The following is a 23148-nucleotide window of genomic DNA, read 5'->3' on the forward strand; positions in this document are numbered from 1 at the left end:
GAAATCTCAGAGAAAATTGTAAGATACAATTCTTATCTAAATAGCTCGTTCATGTTTTATATTGTATTTTATTTATAAATTTTTTTGTTACATTGCAGGATTGTTTGGTTGAGCAGAGCTCCCAAGGAGGATTCATTCCAGAAGTTCGTCATGACATACTTACTGCTGCAATTGGATAGCCTAAGCACCCTGGACGTGTGCGTGGTGTTAGATCAGAAATATCAAACCTGGAGGGAACACCATACAAGGAGGATTCATGCAGTCATGGTGCTGATTATGAAGAAAGAATGAAGGAAATGATCACTACGCAGGTGACACAAGAACTTATGCGCCAATTTGAGCATTATGGCATTCGTTCGCCAGTGGATCCTCCGCCAGAACTAGACCCACTTGTGCCTCCTACGGGTAAATTTGTTTTCTATAAGTTATGAATTGAATAAATGATATTTAATAAAGTAATTGAATAACATTAATAAATCATTGACTTTAACAGGAAGAAGCGGAAAAAGGGATTTGTTCAGCTCCACCTGGGGATGACATGGATGACACTCATCCATGTCAGCTATATATTTGGGATGGTACAGAGAAGACACTAGTGGCTCGTGGAAAAGTTTTTGAGGCAGCCACAATTCTTCATGGCATGGAGTTATCAGAGGATGAGGTTAAGGTCATGGTAGAGGAGGTTCTTGTGTCGTTTGCTTTAGTTCATGTGCCAACAGATGATGTATATATTGCGGCTCAGGCATTCCAATGTTTCCTCGCCTGGCCTAGAGATTTGGTTGTTTCTGAACCCCCGGTACAGACTCTTAAACCTACCAATATACTAAATTTTTAAGTTTACATGTTTATTATATTCAAATTTAAACTATATTTTATTTTAACTGAAATTGCATCAACATAGGAAAATCTTCAACCAAATAAGATTCCTCACTCTTTGGAAGATCCTCTTGGTGCATTACTCCAACTTGCTCAAATCATAGATGATAAGCCGATGCAGGTTCCTTGGGATTCTAACATTTTTGGGAGAGACCTTGAGATCCCACTTTACTTGCATTCCCAAGATGTCTTGGAGCTTGCACGGGGATAAGAGGAACTCAATATTACCATTATTCAGTTATGGATGATGTAAGTCTTTTAGTCATTATATATAGTTATTTGATATATTTATCTATTTACTTATATCAAATCAATTTTATGTTTAGGCATCTGTCTGGTATCACTGAAACTATGGGGCTGAATGATCTATATGGGTTTATAGACCCCTAACTCACTCATGAAGGCAACAAGTTTGATGACATCCAAGAATATGTGACCAAATGATTTCAACGCGGAAAAGAAATTTATTTTATCCCTTATGTTGTTGGGTAAGTCATTTTTGTTAACTTATGAATATAATCAATCATTTTAATGCATAAAAATGAATTTATTTTCTTATCAAGCATCATTGGCAGTTACTTGTGGTTTCCCTAAGGGAGAACCTTGCTGTGTGGTTTTGCTCTTTGCATCGCCCTCCCTTGAACCATCTTAAACAAGTGATAGATTGGTAAGAACCTCAATATCAATCTTATGAATATGACATGTTATATAAAAATATCATAATTTATTCCCTATATCATAGTTCAATTGCTGCACATAACATGTTGTTAGGAAGATCAACAGCTAAGGCAAAATGTCTTGTATGGTGTTCCCTCCAGGTTTGATATTTCTATCCATATCTTTATAATTGTTTGCTTAATTTTCTTCCTTAATTAATTGTAACATTGTTGATATAATGTAGTGTAATAACAAACCGACTCATATGAGTGCGGTTATTATATGATGCAATGGATGACAACCGTTGTGTGCGCTCGTATTACAACAAATTGGGAAACGATAATATATATTTGAATTAAAACGAATACTTTGCAATATTTCCTTTTTATATACTAACTTAACTTAATCTATTATTTTGTAAACATTCAAGAGTCCTGCCGCAATTCCCGCAAAGTTCATAAAGTTTGGTAGGATAGCATGTGCCAAATATATAATTGAAATGTACAATAATATTGATTAGGACATGTATTTGGATTGTAAATGATTTGTAATTGTCTTTTAAATGAATTTGAATTGTGGATGTGTTATAAAATATTTTGTTCTGGTCTGTGCTGGGTGCTGAACAAAATTTGCAGGTTTAAATGTGGGAATAACACCAAAACAGAAACAGTATGAAATAAAACACTATATTAGGCCTCGGTTCTGAAAGCCTACATATGGCCTCGGGTCAAACCAAAACCGAGGCCAAAAGATGATCGAATTTTTAAAATTAACGGCCCATATGACCTCTGGTCAAACCAAAACCGAGGCCAAAAGATGATCGAATTTTTTAAATTAAAAATTAATGTCACATATGACTTCAGATAGACTTGAACCGCAGCAGAAAGGTGGAGATATATGACTTCGGGTAGACTTGAACCGAGGCAGAATGGTGTTTTATGGCTTCGGGTCATAACCGAGGCCAAAAGCGTTTCCCTTTTGGCCTCGTCCCAATCTGCTTCGGTCCTAAAATCGATACAAAATATTGAAAACAACAGCTGCCAAAGCCCCTTCCTGCACTCGTGTGTACCTTGAGTTCATTCTTACTTTTCTTCTAGTTGATTTGTTGGTGATCGATAAACATTTAATGTTTTACTCCCTTCTATATATGATTTCTTTGGCAATAGACTTTCTTTTATCACCTTTCATTATTAGAGACTATAGATATATAGTGACACAACAAACTTTTCAAATTTTAAGTAGTTCTCTCAAAACACATTTTTCAATGAAAAATTTTAAGTAGTTCTCTCAAGTTTTAATCTTTAAAAACAAATATTCTTATTCAATTACTTTGTCTTTCAGTAACCTTTTCTGCACAAAATAAAAAGATAGATCAACATTCATTTCCTATAACAATAAATGATAAATAGTATAAGTTGTGCATATATAAAACACATATAATTACTATAGATTTTGAAGCTTATCGTATCTCCATAGAATAAGATTGGTTCTTTACACTTAAAAAAATAATAAAATTCAATGTTCAAATTAGTTATATTTTCATTGTATAACAATATATTAAAAGTGTAATTTGACTAAATTCTTACCATGATTCTCAACAAATCCTAACCCTATCTCTCCATCTCTCTGTCTCAATATATATTAATATTAATATTATAGTTGAGTTATAGTAGTTTGGATCAATTTATTTAAATAAGTAAATGTAATCTTAAACTTATATTTATTCATCCAATTAAGAAATAAACTTAAATCAATAATTAATAAATTAAAAAAAAAATAAAACATCCTATGTTTATTTATGAGAGCTTAACTAAAAGTAATTAGTTAGATTCTCTAATAAATATTAATCATATGAAAAACTGATAAATATTTTATACTTTTTAGCCGGCACAACAAAATCATAAGATTAAATTACTCTTAGTCCTTGTATTTGTTAGATAGTGCAATTTGATCTTCAAACTTTTTTTTTGTCTTAATTTAGTCATTTTTTTTAAATGATTCAATTTGGTCATTACTGTTAATTTGACTAAATGATGTTAAAGTTAACGGTCAATTTCTGATTTTTTTGAATTTTTGTGAATTTTTTAAAATTTTTTTTTATTTTTTACATGTATCAAAATGATTCAATTTGGTTCCTATAATTGTTTTTAGTTTCAATTTTTGTAAAAATGGAACAATATTGTCCCTCCTAAATTAAGACTCAATTTAATTTTTGTATAAATATTATAATGATATTCTTATGAAAATTAAGTTTTTATTAAATATTTCTAGAAATAATTTTAAATTAACTTTTTGTTTTTAATTTTATTATTAAACAAAGTTAAACCCCAAACCTAAATTCAATAATTAACCATTTTATCATCATATATATAAAGACATCATGTGTACCATATTATACAAACTTAGTAAAGATTAAAAATCAAATAATTTGTCACACATAACTTTAAGAACTAAATTTCAAGTTTAAAGTTTAAAGTTTAAAGTTTAAAGATTAAAAATCAAAGTTTAAAGTTTTGTATAGAATTTAAAGTTTGTTTAAAAATATTACTACAAATATTTAATAAAAAAGTCAATTTTAGTAAGAATATCATCATAAGATTTATACATAAGAAAATTGAGTTTTAATTTAAGGAAGGACAATATTTAATTTATTTTTACAAAAATTGGAACTAAATTGAAACTAAAAACAAATATTTGAACCAAATTGAATCATTTTGACACGTAGCACAATTGTGAAGTGACATGTGTAAAAAAAATTAAAAATTAAAAAACAATATAAAAAAAATTGACACATGACGTTGACTTCAACACTTTTGATCAAAATTGACAATAAAAATCAAATTAAAACATTTTAAAAAATGAAAAACTAAGTTGAGACAAAGAAAAAACTGGAAGACCAATTTGACATTAATACAAGACAAAAAAAGTAATTTAACCAAATAATAAATATCAAATAAAATAGCATAGGTATACTATTATTACATTAATATTGCTAAAAAAAATTGAATTTCATATCTAATACTTTATACAATTGGGAACTAACAAAAGGCAAAAATTTCAATTGAATAATATATCTGACCTACTTCTCAATTCAAATTTTTATCTACAAAAGGTAAAAACGTTGATGTGTCAATCTCTCAACATTTTGAAGTATTAAAAGAATGGAAAAGAAATTTAAAATCAAAAGTTTTAATAAAAACTTCTTTCTCTCTCTTCCTCAGTCTTCTCACCTTCCTCAGTCTCAATTCTTTCTCTCTCTTTCTCATTCTCTCTGCGACCGCCTTCTTTCTTCTTTCTCTCTCTTTCTCATTCTCTCTGCGATCGCCTTCTTTCTTCTTTCTCTCTCTTTCTCATTCTCTCTGTCACCGCCTTCTCACTCTTTCTCTGTCTTTCTCTGTCTTTGTTTCTCCGCGTTCATCATGGTTTCATCTTCTTCTTTTCATGGAGTTGTTTTTAAATCGCTGAAAAAAGACTATGGAGATGGTTTCTATTTTTTTTTTAGCTTTGTTCTGATCATCTTTTTCTGTTCATCTTTTTTTTTCTTTACAGGCTTCAACTGACGCTTACAAAGACATGCATATGAGATTTGTCGTTCATCTGTCCATTTTTATTGTGGATATCTTATTTTTTTTTGGTTTCTCAAGCTAACTGGTATTGTTCTTTATGTTTTATACAAAGATCTAATGGTTTCTTTGCTTGATCTTATTTTTCAGGTGTGTAAATGCTTGAAATGAAGAGTACAACCACAAACATATTTTTTAAGTAGCAAAAAACCGAGTCTGGAGATGCTTTTTCTAATTTTCTTACATTTCATCTGTTCATCTTCTTTTGTTCATCATGTTTGTTTTGTTTACAGGCTTCAACTGAAGATTACAAAGACATGCATCTGAGATTTGTCGTTCATCTTATGTTTCTTTTGTGGACATCTTTTTATTATTGGTTTTTCAAGCGGAATGGTACGGTTCTTGATGTTTTTTACTTAGATCTAATGGTTTCTTGGCTTCATCTTATGTTTCAGGTGTTTAAATGCTTGAAATGAAGAGTACAACCATAATCATCTGTTTTACCCCCCAAAAACCGAGTCTGGAGATGCTTTATATTTTTTTCTGATCTTTCTTCTGTTCATCATGTTTCTTTTGTTTACAGGCTTCAACTGAAGATGAGTGTGACATGCATCTTTTCTAAACCACCAAAAAACTGAGTCTGGCGATGCTTTATATATTTTTCTGATCTTTCTTCTATTCATCATCTTTCTTTTGTTTACAGTCTTCAACTGAAGAGTACAAACACATTCATCTTATATTTTCCTTTGATCTTCTTTTTCTTTTGTCGATAACTTTTTTTTTTGTTTCTCAACCGAACTGGTATCGTTCTTTATGTTTTTTACTGAGATCTAATGGTTTCTTGGCTTCATCTTATGTTTCAGGTGTTTAAATGCTTGAAATGAAGAGTACAACCACAAACATCTGTTTTAACCAGCAAAAAACCGAGTCTGGCGATGCTTTATATATTTTTCTGAGCTTTCTTCCGTTCATCTTCTTCTGTTCATCATGGTTTTTTTTGTTTACAGGCTTCAACTTAAGAGTACAAACACATGCATTTATGATTTTCCGTTCAGCTTATGTTTCTTTTCTCGAAATCTTTTTTTGTTTGCTTTCTCAAGCCAACAAGTATGTTTCTTTATTTTTTGTTCTCAGTTGTATTTGATTTTTGGCTTCATCTTAAGTTTCAGTTTTTTTAATTCTTCAAATGAAGATTACAACCACAAACATCTTTTTTAAACCGCAATAAATCCAGTCTGTAGATGCTTTGTATTTTTTTCTGAACTTTCTTCTGTTCATGTTTTTTTCTTCATCATTTTTCTTTTGTTTAAAGGCTTCAACTGACGAGTACAAACACATGCATCTGAGATTTTGCGTTCATGTTATGGTTCTTTATGTTTTATTAATAATTGTAATTGATTCTTTGCTTCATCTTAACATTCAGGTTTTTTAATTCTTCAGATGAAGAGTACAACCACAAACATCTTATTTTAACCGTAAAATACCGAGTCTGGAGATGCTTTATATTTTTTTCTGAGCTTTCTTCCTTTCATCTTCTTATGTTTATCATTTTTCTTTTGTTTAAAGGTTTGATCTCCAAACTACCAACACATGCATGTCAGCTTTGTTCATGTCGTAATTTGTTTTTATTTTAAATTTTTTTCCATTATTTTTTGAAAATTTTCACAACTCTTTGTATTTTGTTCTTATTGCCACTTTCCATTTTTTACGACATTTGAATTTTTTTTAAATATTTTAATTTATGTCAAAAAATCAGTTCACAATTATTTTAATTATTTATTTATTTTATTATTTCAACCCTATTATCTTTTAATTCGTACTTTTTTTTCACTTTTATATTCACAATTAATTGCAAAAATTGTGATGCACGCTTCACCTTTAAGTACGGACTCTACCAAAAGGAATGACTTATCCTTTTCTCTTTCTATATATTTGCAACAGTAATGACTTTTCGTTTTCTCTTTCTATATATTGGCGACTACATACTGACAAATCTTATTTCTGTTGTGTGACCCATTATCTTCTCTTGAAATTATTCTTCATACTCACTCTTTTCTCAAACAATGGAATCCGTGCGCACACCACAAGCCATACTTTCTAGAAAAATGCTTGGCGGATTTGTGACTATGTTTTTGAAAGACCAGGTATTTTTTGTATTCCTTCACATTCCTTTGTATTCTTTGTTTGTATTTCTTTATTCTAAACTTCCTTATCTTTTAAGGATTTTGGACACGTCGACCGACTCTTCATAATACGTAATATGAAGGACCTTGGTTCACAGTGGACCATTGTTGATTACGACAGGAATGTTCATAATGTTACGTACAACATGAATATTCACACTCCAATGATCACCCAAGGCTAGAATGATTTAATATCTTTTTATGCAGATGAATCTGACAAATTGGTTGTCTTCAAATATTTTGGAAATTCGTCTTTCCAACTACACATCTCTAAAAACGTGTTTGCGACTCAACATTGAAAGCCAACTTCTTGAACCATCTTTCTATTCGCCGTCCTCTACATACTTCAAACTTAAAGCATTTTGAAGTTCAACTATCAACATACTACTGTCGAGCCAGCCACTTGGTTAGTTTTAATTTTTTTGGATTATTTATTTACATGTCTTCTTAATAAGTAAGATATTTTATCCTTTTTGTTGCAGTATTTGAAAATAGAATTTGCCACTTATTTTAAAAGCAGTGGTCTTAGATCGATTGTTCTACACGGTCCAAGGGGAGAAGTCGAATGTAAATTGATCATAAGACGTAATTCTGTTAAGATTGGAACTGGCTGGAAAACTTTTTGTAATCTTCATCAACTTTCTGCAGATGATCATCGTGAGGTTTTTTTTTAAGTTGAAGGTCACACAACAACCAACCATATCAAAGTTTTTTATCCATTAATCTGGTTTTAAGTTATAACATTTTGTATATTGTTTTTGTTAATCTTCTTATTTATATATATATATATATATATATATATATATATATAAAAGAAGATTTTAAAGTTGAATTATATTTTGTATGCACTTATTACATTCACTGTGTTTGCTTTTATACATTTACTGTGTATGAAGTTAATTGTTTTTTTTTGTTTTATGTTGACGAGTTTTGTAGATTTTTGTCAAATACATTAATCACTAATATATTTTTATAAAATAAATCTATTACATTTAAATCAATACTTTAAACAAAATATCAATTATTGTTAATTACATATAGAATTTTAATGTTACATGTCATTAAAAGACAGAAAATATTAATCATTATTTATTTGCAGAGAAGACATAAAAATCTTTAAATTTATAATTTGTAATATTAATTTAATTTAATATTACAATAAATAATCCTTTTAATTATTTTGAAATCACCTTGTCTATCAGTATTCCCCGCATTAATTACTACACTGCTCGAGGTAATGATGATTGAACTCTTCAATCATCTGCAACACTTATTCATTATTTCAACTGATTCAGCCGATTAAATTAATTACCATTTCGTTTTCCAAGAGACGTTTAAATTTTTGAAACGTTTTTCTCATTATGTTTTTCACTTCTCACGAGAATGATGATTGCACTGTCTGTTGTCGCGTCATACCTATCTCAGTCTCCAAACTCTTCCACTGTCTAGTATATATTTGTTTCATTAATATTTTTTGCAGGATGAAAGTAATTAACATTTCACAGATCATCAAATTTCCACTTATCTTCTCTGCTTCACCTTAACACCATTACACTACGATAACAAGCCATCCTCTGCCATTTCAAGAAGTTCTTATCCATTACAAAAAGGTATGACTGTTAAACCCTTCAAATTGTTTCAAGAACACCCTTTTATGAACTATACTTCTCTTCATCTCCTATATCTTCTCGCCATATTTCTTTCTCGCCATATTCTATGCATGTTTTTATAAGCAGACTTTTTTATAATCGATTTTGATCTTCATCTTCGTTTCATTTTTCTAAGAAGACGTTTCTATAATCGGATCGGATTATCATCTTTATTGCATTGCTCTAAGCAGTCATTTTTATAGTCGTTTTTGTTGATCTTTCTCTGATTTTTTTAAGCAGTCGTTTTTATATTCGGTTATGTTCATCATCTTTCTTTCATTTTTTAAAACAGACGTTCTTATAATCTGTTATTTTCATCATCTTCAGCAATTTGTTTTACATTGTTAAAGTCCGTTAAATTTATTTTTCCAAAAACAAACCTATCTTACCAATTTTACAGATGACCACTAAGCAATGCATCCTTGGTGAACAATCCATACTTGGCTCAAAGTGGAAGGGTGGATTCTTTACTATTTTCATGGAAGACCAAGTTTTTGTGAACTTGCTTCTTATACATTATTTACCATCATTGTTCTCCGATATCCTTTACTAATATTTTTTTTATATTGGTTTTATTTTCAAGGATTTTGCGTTCGTCAACCGTTTGTTTGTCATTCAATTAGGCAATGAACTGGGGCCACGTTGAACTATTTCTGATAAAAAAGGTCATCTTCACCATGTTACCTTCAACATGAATACCTATGGTTCGCGAATTACTGATGGCTGGGTTGATATAAGAAAGTTTTATCAAGTTCAACCACCCAAACTATGTTATTTAAGGCATACTGGGAATTCTGCTTTTGAAATACATTTTTACGATCACTGTTCAGAATCAACTGTCCATAAATTCCTAAGTCATGTTCGAACAAATGCTCCTCTGATAAGGTCCAAGTTAATTCATTTTGAGTTTCGGCTTTCTAAGTACAACTGCAAAGCAAGCTTTCTGGTGACTTTTTTTTATCTTCTTTTTCGATCATTGAATACAATCTGTACACAAAACTTCATGTATTCTTTTTAACCTTTACACATAGAAACTCATTTTTTTTAATATTATTTCTTATATTTTTTATTTTCAGGGTTTAAATTCAGACTTACGTCAATATTTTGCCAACACTCAGTTCTCACACATTGTGCTTTACGGTCCAAAGGCACGAGTTGAATGCAAGTTGTTGATTAGACCTAGATCAGTCAAGATAGGAAGTGGATGGAAACGTTTTCGTGAAGTTCATGGACTGGATGAAAAATATTTAATTCTTTTTGAGGTTGACGGTGAACAAGCAAGCAATGATGTCAATGTTCTTCTTAATATAAATGATTATTATCATCCCCTATGAAAAATTTATAAACAATATTACTTAACAGATTGATAATCTGTAATTTTTGTATCAAGTTTTTTTGTTTATTATTATATTATATATATGTATATGTTTTACCATGTGTATTTTTAACTTCTGCAAAGTTATTTACTCTTATCTGCTCTATATCTTCTTCCATATTTGAAAATTCGTGGCATTTAATTTCTGTCAGACATAAATCATATCATGTCTCTACGTTTTAAAAATTTATTATATTAATTTAAATATATCACTATCCAGAAGATTTTTCATACACATCCCTTATAATACTTTTATAATATTTTATTTCAATGTCTATTGATATGACATTTTGCACTGCTTCATTATGTTTCTTTATCTTCCACCTTCCACGAGATTTCTTCTACTGTAAGCATCCGTCATTTCATTAAATATTTAATTGTACTATTTATATTAGTTTTTATTCTAATTTTGTACGTTATTAACTTAAATAATCCAACATAGTGGCTTCTCCTCAAAGTTTCTAACAAAGTTCCTTCTCCTAGAAGATTCTTTTGCTCTTGTACACCACACTTTTATTTGACTTTTTGTAGAGATCCAACACAGTTGCTTCATCAAGAACACGTTTCAGATCCATTAACGTATTCTTACAAGCCATTAACGTTTCCACTCATCACAGGTATGTACTTCATTTGTTTTATGTACAAATATAGTATTCTTGCTGTACAGAAGAAATGATATGAGATTTGCAGTTCTGAAATTTCGTCTAAGTCATTATGGTTTGCTATCATTTTTTCTACATTTCCTCTTTTGTGAATGCATAAGAAACCAGGATGTATTTGCAGTTTTTGATTCTTTCCACATTACTGTTTCAATTAATTGTTCACTGCTTAATCCATCACGCCAACAATTTTTTTATTCACTTTCAAGTCATCTGCTTCATGCTTTATTTTCATCAGAATGCTTCTGTCTTAATTTTCCTTTTTTATGAAACCTGTGAATAAATCAATATGAATACTTAATTTCTTCTGACATCAATAACTGTTTTTTGCAGGTTTCACCAATATATATTCGCATGACTTCTGTCAAAATGTTCGTACTCCATGTTTGAAGAGTCCTTATTTGAATATATTCTACTTTTTGCTTTCTTCTACCATTTCAAAAATTTCCATATCCATGTTTTTATTAATCGTTACTCCATGCTTACTTCTTTTACTCTCCTTTGACCAAAAAAATATAGATTCGGATAAAGTTATTTTTTGAACCTTTTCTTGTGATTTCTTTATTTTAGTTGTATGAATTACAATTTTGTCTTATTAGTTCCTTATTTCTCTATGTAAGTATAAATATGTCACGAATCTAATCCTGACTTTTTTACTTTTCATTTTTCAATATTGTTGTTATGAGTTCAACATGTCTCTCTGTGAAGTTCCAAACCAAAGCCATAGCGTAAGCGAAGTAAGTCCCCAGAAGGAAAATTGGAATATTATCGTTAAGGTCATTCGTTCATGGTTTGTTCCTGATTTCACTAAACAGAGGTGTCCTTTTTCCATGGAGTTCGTTATTCAAGCCAAAAAGGTTATTATTCATGTTATTCTTTAAATTCTTCCATTACACCTACTTTCGTTTACAAATTTGAATGAATCAAATATTTGTATGCTAATCAAATTTATACTTAAATTTATATATGTTCTTTTTATCTGTTCTAGGGTTCTAAAATACATGCTTCAATTAGACGTACTCTAATTTACAAATTTCAGAATGAGATTTCTGAAGGCCATGTTTATGCCATACAAAATTTCAGTGTTGCTCCGAATTCTGGAATATACAGAACAACACACCACCCTTATAAGATAAATTTCCAGTTTGGTACAAAAGTTTCTTTGCTTAATGTTAATTTCGTTCCTGATATGAAACCACAATACACACCTTTGTCCTTATTGACAACCACTGCATTTGATACTGATTATTTAGTTGGTAAGTTAATCTTTTTAGTTCCAATACTATTCATATTTTTATTAATAAACATTTATTGTTAAAGTATATGATTTAACATTTATGAATTGCATTTTAGATATCTTGGGATTACTGGTCAGAGTGGGGACTGAAAGAGAATTGCAAGTTGATGGAAAGACAACAAAATTAAATGTCATAGCAATAGAAGCTGATGGGTATTTTATATCTATACTATACTAAATTCCTTTTATATTTCTTTTCAAATAACGATTTCACATAAAAAAAATTTAATCTTTAGGTTTCAAATAGAATGTACTTTGTTTGGTATTTATGTGGATGAACTGAATGTATTCCTTTCAAGTGGAGAAGTACAAAATGCTGTTGTAAGTATAGAATTTGCGAAAGTCAAAACTTTTCAAGGTAAAATTTTGTTATTACTTTTACAAAGTACTTTGTACTACTTATTCCATGTTAGTCTCACATACACTATATTTTTAAATATAGATAAGGTTCAAGTTCAAAATTGTAAGTTCTGCACCCGTATTAAGTACAATGTTAACTTCAAGGAAGCATCTGAACTGAAATCAAGGTAATATTGAAATTGTTCTTCAGTTTATTCGAAGTTTATTCGAACTTTGTTATTATCCTTCATTTCCTCAACTTGATATTTCAGATGTATATACATTCAATAATAGATTTATTGTTTATGAGAACAACTATATTTTATTTTGCACAGAATGTTTGAGAACAATGAATCTCCATCTCAAGGATTAACGCAACTTTCTTAGACTTCCAAAAATATTGTCGAAGAGGACTTTTTAACACTTACACCTAGGACCACCATTCAAGGTCTAAGATTGTAAAGAGGTTAGAATGGATTTTTTTATTATTGTGCAATTTTTGTTATTCACAATAATCTCTTCATTAATGTTTGTTATATTGAAAGGTCACCACTTACATATTGTTTGGAACAATTAAGCATATCTTGGTTGACGATGACTGGTGGTATACTGCTTGTGTGTGCAACAAAGCTGTTTATCCAGATTCCAAGATGTTCTTTTGTGAGAAGTGTAACAAGCATGTTATAAAAGTCTTTCCAAGGTTAACTAATTGTTTACTAATATTAATGTCAATTTAAAACAACATTGTAATTACAACTTTTGTTCATTAAATTTTGTATTCAATTTTCAGATATAGGATTAAGATCCGAGTTATTGACTCTTTCGATTCAACCACATTTGTCCTCTTTGATAGGGATGCAACTACCCTTCTCAAGAAAACTTGTGCTGATATGTTAGACACTCATGATAAGGTATACTCTTCAATATATCCACTTATTGACTCTTCAATATATCATTAATTATTTTCTTTTTTTAGATGAATGCTTCTGGAAATTTGCCTAAGCAGTTTGATGAGTTAGTTGATAAAAGTCTGCTTTTTAAAGTTGAAAGTAGGAACGATCAAAATTTCAAACTTGAGCAATCTTTCAGAGTGAAGAAAATATGTGTTGATGATGATATCATTGAAAAATTCAATGATTCTTCCATGAAATATGTGGTAAGATATAATTTACGATGAAATTTGGTACATTATAATCTCATTATAATGCAGTTATCTTTTTCTTTTTTATAATCTCATTATTTATACCTATTTGAAGGATGTTTATGCTGGAAATGGTGAGTTTAGCAGGGAAAAAATGCATATAGTCAATGAGTCCACCGTTAATATTTCAGAGGTATACAAATTATAAAAATTTTTTTGACATGATGTATTTTTTTAATACTTTTAATAATGTTATCAATTTTGAACATGTACTGTAGGATTTATTAGTCCGATTTACCAAAGAAACAATTGAGTGTGGATCCCAATCACCTGAACTAATCCAAGATAATCTAACCAACGATGATGCTAACAGTTCACATAAGAGAGAATTTGGAAAGAAGACTGCATCACTTGAATTCATCGAAGAAGACAATGTTCCATTGAAGCTTTTAAAAAGATATATTAAGAAGGAAAAAGCAGTGATTTGAGATTTGATTTTAGTTATTCTATTTCAAGACAATTTTTTTATGCCTTTCATTTTGGGAATGTAATATGTCTACGCATCGTTTTGTCTTTAATTTCATCTGAACTACAACTTCTATGTTCAATTTCATCTTTAATTTCATTTGAACTACAACTTCTATGTTCAATTTCATCATAACTATATTATGCGCTTTTGAGTTACATTATTTAGAATTTTATTTATTTCATACGCTGGTTCACAAGATATTGTTGACATTTTTCAATTTTTGTCAACAAATATGACTACCAGCTACATCAAAACATATGAAAATTGATTTCATTTTGTAGCATGATGTAATTAAAGTCGTAAATATCATATCTTTTGTGAAAAAGATCTTTTGTTTATACTTGTGTGACTCATAAATAAGATATATCTACTTTTACTAACAACAGAATTTAGAAATGTCTATTTTTCATAATATTTACTTTTCATAAATAAGATAAATATGGCAAAGCAATTATCTGTTGACAGATTTTAAGTTGTCACAACAGAATTGGATGCCATATACAATTTTTATTGACTTATCTTATTTTAATTATTAACTTATTAAATATTGTACATTATAATTGAGATATATTTATACAAAAAGTACGAATGAAATATTATATTTTTACGTATAATATTGTTACTAACTTTTAATATTTTAACTTTATTATATTATAAGATTTTATGTTATATATTATAGAACTTCATTTTTGGAAATTTGTTATTGGTATATATTACATATATTATATTATGATATTGTGTATCAATAATACAATTGAATAATTTAATATATCTTTAATAACGTTATATCTTTTTAATGTTTTATTCTGTTATTATCGTCTTCCCGTTTTCCAATGCAGTAATAATTACATTACTGTTGAAGAATCTATTTGTAATCGTCCCGTCTTTTCATGTGTCATATATCTTCTATAAATAAATATTCATCTCCATTCTACCATGAAGATTAAACTTCAAGATCAGTTCAATCATATTCTACATTCTTCCAACTTTTACTCTACTATCTCTCTCAAAGTCAAAGCAAATGGAAAACAACTTCAATGAAGATGACGTTATTAATAGAATGAGTAGGTACCAGTTCTCTATTATTCACCTTCAGGACGAGGTAAGTTCATCGTCAAATTTTTCAGACATATTTTCTTTTACAAGATTTCTTCTACTCTTTTTATTTGTGTGACGGATTTCTTCTTCTCTTTTACAATATCCTCATTTTAACCTTAACTAATCCATTTTTTTCTTTAAAAAATTCTCTCTTTGGAGGTTGTTGGTTTTGTGGATCGTGCATTCGCCATTCTTTATGATGACGATCTTGACCGTCAATGGACTTTAAGAGATGAAGAAGGGAATAGACATGTGGTTACTTATAACAAGAATTTACAAAAACCAATGCTAATTGGAGGATGGACTGAATTAAGGCACATATATGAACTTCACAATTTCCACACTATTTATTTTGGATATGTGGGTGATTCTTGCTTCCACATCACTGTTTTTCCCAGTAAATGCAAACCTTTGTCTATTGCACGTTTTCTTAAAAGAATTGAGGCAGATCAACCCCTTTTCAATGGACCGAAATTGCATTTCTTCATATTTCTGAATCCAAACCAATGCAATGCTAGCCATCTGGTGAGATTCATTTCATATTTATTACTAAATGGATGTTTATTTCATATTTATATTTATGTTTCCAAATTATTTTAAACATTTAATCCATATACTAATTTCATTAATACTTTATGTATGTTTTAGGATTTGCCAGCTGATTTTGGCAATTATCTTCTTCAAGGAAGATTTAAATACATTTTTCTTTATGGACCGCGTAAAACAGTCAAGTGCAAACTACTGTTGAGAAATCATCCTAAGAAGTCTAGCAAAATTGGAAGTGGCTGGAAGGAATTTTGTACTGCTCATGGATTTCATCAAACTATTGACTTGGTGTTTGAAGTGGACCTACATAAAAAGCAAATGTTTTGTTAGTTGCAAGAACAAATCAACTCTGAAACAAGTGCTATATATATGAATGATTCTGATATATTAACACTCAGCACTGCATGCTCTTTCTATTTTTAATGTTTGTCTACTGAAACAAGTGCTTCCTATTATAATTACAAATATTTATGTTTCCACAATTGTGATTAGAGGTACAATCTACACCAAAAAGTTTAACAAAGACATTCACCAATATAGTAATAAAACAGTAAACACTTTTCCATCCATTGAGTCAACTTACCTTTATTTTTGCTTCTTCCATTGTAACCTTTAAAACTATTCCATAACATTTTGGTACTGTAATGGAGCAAAACGATTGTAAAACTCCAAGGCTGAGAAGGAAACTGGTGCTACAACAAAGGTTCAATGCAAGAAGTAATCAACATTCATGTAAGTCATTAACATCTTACTTAAAGCATTTATCTTCATCAATAATTTTTTTAAAAATGATGCATTTGTATGTTTGTATGTTTTTTTATGTTGTAGATGACAAAGAAGAGAATGCAAGAAAGAAAACTAAATTTGCAAATCATTCTTCTCAAAGTAAACAAATCTCAGGATTTCTTTATATATATATATATATATATATATATATATATATATATATATATATATATATATTTGTAAATGTATGTTTTGGATTGTAACTTCATGAATGTTGTTGCATACTCAAACATCTTTGTTGTTTTAATCACAAATAAAGCAACTGTATCTCAAAGATCATTTCAGAAAAATATAGACAAGAATCCATTACAACAGTTGGATATTAGTAAGTTTTTTTTTCTAAGCTATATATTTACAGATTGTTGTTAAATAAATCAATGAAGTATTGTTGTTTATTTTTTTAATAACAATGCTTCTACAATAATCCTATTCCAGATGTTGACAACAACAACAATAACCTTCAAAATATGAATTAAATATTTCACAGACAAATTGGTCAGTTTTGAAGTTCTTCCAGTATTTAATTTTAACATTGTTTATGAATAATATTAATTCCGTCTCACTTTAAACTAACCTTCATTTCAATGCAGTAACTGTCAACAATTTTTCAAGTTGTTCAAGTACTTTAGTTGAACAACAAATCACTTCACAATCTGCAACTTCTACTTTAACATACCATAATCCTTTCGGTATATTTCTACATTCATCTTAATTTCTTATATACCTATTTAAATGACAAATTTTAACATTGTTTATGAATAATATTAATTTCTTATATCAATGTTTTTGAATGACTACAGCTTTTAACAATAACAGTCAGAGAAATTATGGATAAAATAATTACAATTCCAGTGCAGGTAAGTACATTTGGATTCATACTCACAATGCCAATGCAGGTAGGACAATTGTTTTCTGTTGTTTTTCATAGGTGGCAGATCAGAGGTTGTAAATGATTCGCATTCTGTTTCTAAGAATAAAGTTGTCAAATATCCTTTTGAAGTCATACAATCACTTCAAAACAGATTCAATCTTGATGATGAAACAACAACACAACATGCTTCTTCAGACACAACAAATGATGATTCAGCAACGATAAGAGATGATGGTAATTCAAATATTAAACTTATTGATGTTAATATAAATTTCTTTGAAATCATTAATTAATTTTCATCTTATTAATATTGAAGAACATACTACAAGTACTACAACTACAAACGAATTGTATTGCAAAGGAGAGTTACAAGGTACATAATCTCCAACACAATTGTATATAACTGCTGATTAAAATATATGCATTTTCATGCTAATGTTTTGTAATGATGTTCAGAACTGCTCAATATTGGAGAACCTTGCTTGGAATGCCAATACTGTAAAGCTCAACTTTGGTTTGAAGAAAGAGCAGAAAAATGTAACACCTCAAAGGAAGTTGAATTCTCATTGTGTTGTCAAAAGGGAAAAGTCCAAATTCCACTATTAAAAAGACCACCTAATCTTCTTGAAGGTTTATTAAATGGTGAAGATCAGAGAAACAAATCATTTCTACAAAACATACGAGTATACAATAGCATGTTTTCATTTACTTCAATTGGTGGTAAGATAGATAATTCAATGAACAATGGTTCTGCTCCTCCACAATTTATTCTGAATGGACAGAACTATCACCGTATTGGCAGTTTATTGCCAGAGCATGGATCAAAGCCAAAGTTTGCACAATTGTACATATATGATACCGAAAATGAAATGACTAACAGAGTCAAGTATTTCAGGTCAGTGAATATATTAACTAATTTGAATATATGAAATATTTAAATACATTTGTTGACATGTATTCTCTTTATTATTTTTTAGTTCAAACAACAAGGAATTTGTTATAGATGAATCATTGGTTGCTGATTTGATTGAAATGATTGACAATCAGAATGTTCTTCCGAAATCTTTTAGAAGAGTAAGAGATTTGTCACTAGAACATATGGAATCAGATTTCACGCTAAGACTATTTAGAGGCAGAAACAAAGACCCTAGAGTCTACAATACACCTTCATGTGATGAAATAGCTGCACTAATAGTTGGTGATTTTGGCAATATGGATGTAGGCAGAGATATAGTGGTAAAAAAATGTTCTGGTGAATTAACCAGACTGCACGAAACTCACACAGCTTTCATTCCACTGCAATATCCTCTCATGTTTCCATATGGAGAAGATGGTTATCAAGAGGATATCCCAATAAGAGAATCTCATTCAAAAACAAAATCCAGGGTAAGAGTTAGAATTTCTTTGCGAGAATTTATTGCCTTTAGAATACAACAAAGAGCTGTAGAAGCAGGAAATATTGTGAATGCATGCAGATTGTTCCAACAGTTTCTGGTCGATTGCTATACAATGATTGAAGCCCAAAGGTTGTCATTCATCAGAGCTAATCAGAAGTTAATTCGCTGTGATATTCTTAATGGATTACAAGAAGCTGTTAATAGAGGAGAGACAGATCCTTCTTTAATTGGAAGACGTATTGTCTTGCCCGCTTCATTCACTGGTGGTACCAGATACATGTTCAACAATTGTCAAGATGCTATGGCAATTTGTAAAAATTTGGATATCCAGATTTGTTCATTACTATAACATGCAATGTGAATTGGAGTGAAATAAAAGAATTTGTCTTAGCAAAAGGCTTATCAGCTTCGGATAGACCTGATATTGTATGTAGAGTGTTCAAAATGAAGCTGGATGAAATAATGACAGATTTTAAGAAAAAGGACTTCTTTGGAAAAAGCACTGCAGGTATGTTATATATGAAGTAATATACATTATATAATTTTTTATTAAATTAAATTCTGGCAACTATATTTATTATTTATTTATATATGCAGGAATGTACACAGTAGAATTCAAAAAAAGAGGTTTACCTCATGCACATATACTTTTATGGTTGGATGGAGAAAGCAAATTGAAGAATTCAACTGATATTGATAAAGTAATATTAGCTGAATTGCCAAATGCTGATTTGTACCCGAAATTGGAAATAGTTGTCTCAAGTTACATGATTCATGGACCATGCGGACCTCCAAGACATAATTCACCTTGCATGAAGGAAGGAAGATGTTCTAAATTTTATCCAAAAAAATTCACATCTTTGACTTCAATTGATGAAGAAGGATAGCCATGCTATAGAAGACTTGATAATGGTAGATTTGTTGAGAAGAATGGAATTAAGCTGGACAATAAAAGTGTTGTTCCTTACAATCCACCACTTCTAATGAGGTATCAAGCACACGTCAATACAGAGTATTGCAACAAGACCAATTAAATAAAATATTTGTTTAAATATGTGAACAAAGGTCCCGACAGGCTACTTTTAAAATAAGCAACAACTTTGCACAGTCTGAAAAATCAACCATTATTGATGAAATCAAAAGGTATTACGATTGTAGGTATCTATCACCATGTGAAGCTGCTTGGAGAATATTTGCTTTTGACATCCATCATAGATGGCCTCCTGTTCAGAGATTGACATTTCATCTTCCTAGCCAACAATCAGCTTTGTTTAAAGATGATGATGATATTAATGTGGTCTTCAACAGATACGAAAATGCTAACACAATGTTTCTAGCTTGGTTTGAGGCTAACAAAGTTTATGAGGAAGGAAAACAATTGACTTATTCAGAATTTCCAAGCAAATTTGTGTGGTTTGCCAAAGAAAAAGAATGGAAACCAAGGAAGAAAGGCTACAACATTGGTAGACTTACTTATATCCCTCCTGGGTCTGGAGAACTTTATTATTTGAGGATATAACTGACCATTCAAAAAGGTTGTATTGATTATGAAAGCATTAAGACAATTGATGGAAAGTATTATGAAACATACCAAAAAGTTTGCTATGTTTTGGGATTGTTGGCTGACGACAAAGAATATATTGATGCAATCAAAGAAGCAAGTGAATTTGCTTCTGGGTATCAACTTAGAAGATTATTTGTTACTTTGTTGTCGATGAATACAATTTCTAAACCAGATATAGTTTGGAATTCTACTTGGAGTATCTTATGTGATGGAATTTTGTACCAAAAAAGAAAGGAGATGAACTTACTAGGTATTTTATATATATATTTTTTTTAATTTGCTATACATATATATTTTAATTGTATTATTTACTTATTGCAGGTCTTCAAATTCAGACTGCTGAATTACAAAAACTATGTCTGCTGGAAATAGAGGAAATGCTAATGTCAAATGGTAGAAGTTTGAAAGATTATCCTTCATTACCTCAACTTGATCTTTCAGATGTACATACATTCAATAATAGATTTATTATTGATGAGCTGCAATATAATAAACAAGACATGGCGAAAGAACATGACAGTTTGTTTAAAGAACTGAATGATGAACAAATTCATGTATATCAGGATATCATGACAGTAGTTCTTTCAAAGAAGGGAGGATTCTTTTTCTTATATGGCTATGGTGGTACAGGTAAGACTTTTATGTGGAAGACATTGTCGGCTGGTCTAAGAAGCAAGGGCATGATTGTTTTGAACATAGCATCAAGTGGAATTGCTTCTTTATTACTTCCTGGTGGAAAAACAACACACTCTACCTTTTGCATCTCATTGTTAATTAATGATGAATCAACTTGCAACATAGCACAAGGTAGTCTAAGAGCAAAACTTCTTATGGCAACCAGTTTGATTATCTGGGATGAAGCACCAATGATGAATAGAATGTGCTTTGAGGCATTTGATAGAACACTAAGAGATATTATGCGAAATGTTGATGATGCCAATAAAGACAAACCATTTGGTGGCAAAGCAGTTGTGTTAGGAGGTGACTTTAGACAAATTCTACCAGTTATCAAAAAAGGATCTAGGTTTGATATCATAAAATCAGCAATCAACTATTCAGAGTTATGGAATTGTTGTAAAGTGCTAAAGTTATCCAAGAACATGAGATTAAGTACTACATCAAATACTGAAACAGCCAATGATATTCAAGAATTTGCTGATTGGATATTGAAGATTGGAGACGGGAAAATGGATCTAAATGAGAATGGTGAGTGCATGGTTGAAATTCCAGAACAGATCCTGATTACAAACACAGATTTACCTTTATTGGCATTGGTTGAATTTGTCTATCCTCAATTTGTGGTTAACATGTTGAAGCCTAATTATTTTGATGATGGAGCAATTTTGTGCCCAACAAATGATTCTCTAGAGCAAGTAAATGATTTCATGTTGTCTTTAATTGGTGGTGAAGAGGTGACTTATTTAAGTTCAGATACACCTTGCCAATCTGATGAACAAGATGAAGTGCAATCTGAATGGTTTACATTTGAATTTTTAAATGATATCAAATGTTCAGGGATACCAAATCATAAACTGAAGTTGAAAACAAGTGTTCCAATTATGCTCTTGAGAAACATTGATCAAGTGAAAGGTCTATGCAATGGCACAAGATTGCAAGTCAACCATTTAGGCAAGAATGTAATCTGTGCAATTGTAATTACTGGAAAAAACATTGATGACAGGATTTTTATACCAAGAATGGATTTAGTGCCATCTGATTCAGGGTTGCCTTTCAAATTTCAAAAAAGACAGTTTTCGATATCGTTATGCTTTGCAATGACGATTAACAAAAGTCAAGGACAAACACTTTCTAGAGTCAGCCTTTATCTTCCACAACCTGTATTCACACATGGCCAACTATATGTTGTTATTTCTAGAGTCAAAACCAAAAGAGGATTGAAAATACTTATATTGGATGAAGATGGAAAGGTAACAAACACAACTAAAAACGTTGTGTACAAAGAAATTTTTGAAACTCTTTGAAAAGAAATCAATTATAGGTATGTCATTTCTAATTTCTTTTTTTCATTTCAAAACTATTATAAATATATATCAATTTATTTATGTTATTTTCTGCCATGCAAGAAAATCATGGTACAGAAAAAGTTGAACAAAGAAGTCGTTGTGTACAAAAGGAATTTATGAACTTCAATACCAAAGGATACATTCTAGGTATGTAATTTATTCTTTTTTTATTCTTATATTAACAAAGTAGTGTATTAGTCATATTTTTGTTGTTGGTGGTTGTCGATAATATTCAATGAAATCAAATATTAACTTCACATACCACTTTAATTACATTCTAAATTGATCTATTCTATTGATACACTTCAAAATCTTTTTAAAACATTAGATTCTCATCATATAGATTATTAAATATCCAAAAGTCCATTGCTATTACCACAATTATTACATATAAAAAAACCCGTGTGTTGCACGGGTAGAAGGACTAGTATATATCTATAACAATATATAAAGGGGATTCCCCTTTTTGTGCCCACTTTTCAAAATACCGATTTTACTCTTTAAATATAATAATTTATTAAATTTTTAAAAATTAACCGTTATTTTTACAAACTTTTTATAAAATTAGATGTTTCTGCTTCTTCTCTTCTTTTT

At 30.0% G+C, this 23148-nt stretch overlaps 2 protein-coding genes and 1 pseudogene across 2 annotated transcripts; all 3 read left to right on the forward strand.

Moving 5' to 3' along the window:
• Nucleotides 1-640: 640 nt before the first annotated feature.
• On the forward strand, nucleotides 641-12437 carry LOC114194825. The gene is made up of 4 exons (XM_028085237.1): nucleotides 641-742; nucleotides 902-997; nucleotides 12002-12218; nucleotides 12316-12437. Exons 1-4 carry the CDS (start codon nucleotides 641-643, stop codon nucleotides 12435-12437), a joined length of 537 nt encoding a protein of 178 aa, XP_027941038.1.
• Nucleotides 12438-13192: 755 nt separating this feature from the next.
• Nucleotides 13193-14227, forward strand: LOC114194826. Its single transcript, XM_028085238.1, has 5 exons — nucleotides 13193-13278; nucleotides 13389-13509; nucleotides 13575-13754; nucleotides 13855-13932; nucleotides 14018-14227. Exons 1-5 carry the CDS (start codon nucleotides 13193-13195, stop codon nucleotides 14225-14227), a joined length of 675 nt encoding a protein of 224 aa, XP_027941039.1.
• Nucleotides 14228-16556: 2329 nt separating this feature from the next.
• LOC114194827 lies at nucleotides 16557-22512 on the forward strand (annotated as a pseudogene).
• Nucleotides 22513-23148: the final 636 nt, after the last annotated feature.

Source organism: Vigna unguiculata, chromosome 8 (assembly GCF_004118075.2).
Source record: "Vigna unguiculata cultivar IT97K-499-35 chromosome 8, ASM411807v1, whole genome shotgun sequence".
In the NCBI taxonomy this organism is placed as follows: domain Eukaryota; kingdom Viridiplantae; phylum Streptophyta; class Magnoliopsida; order Fabales; family Fabaceae; genus Vigna; species Vigna unguiculata.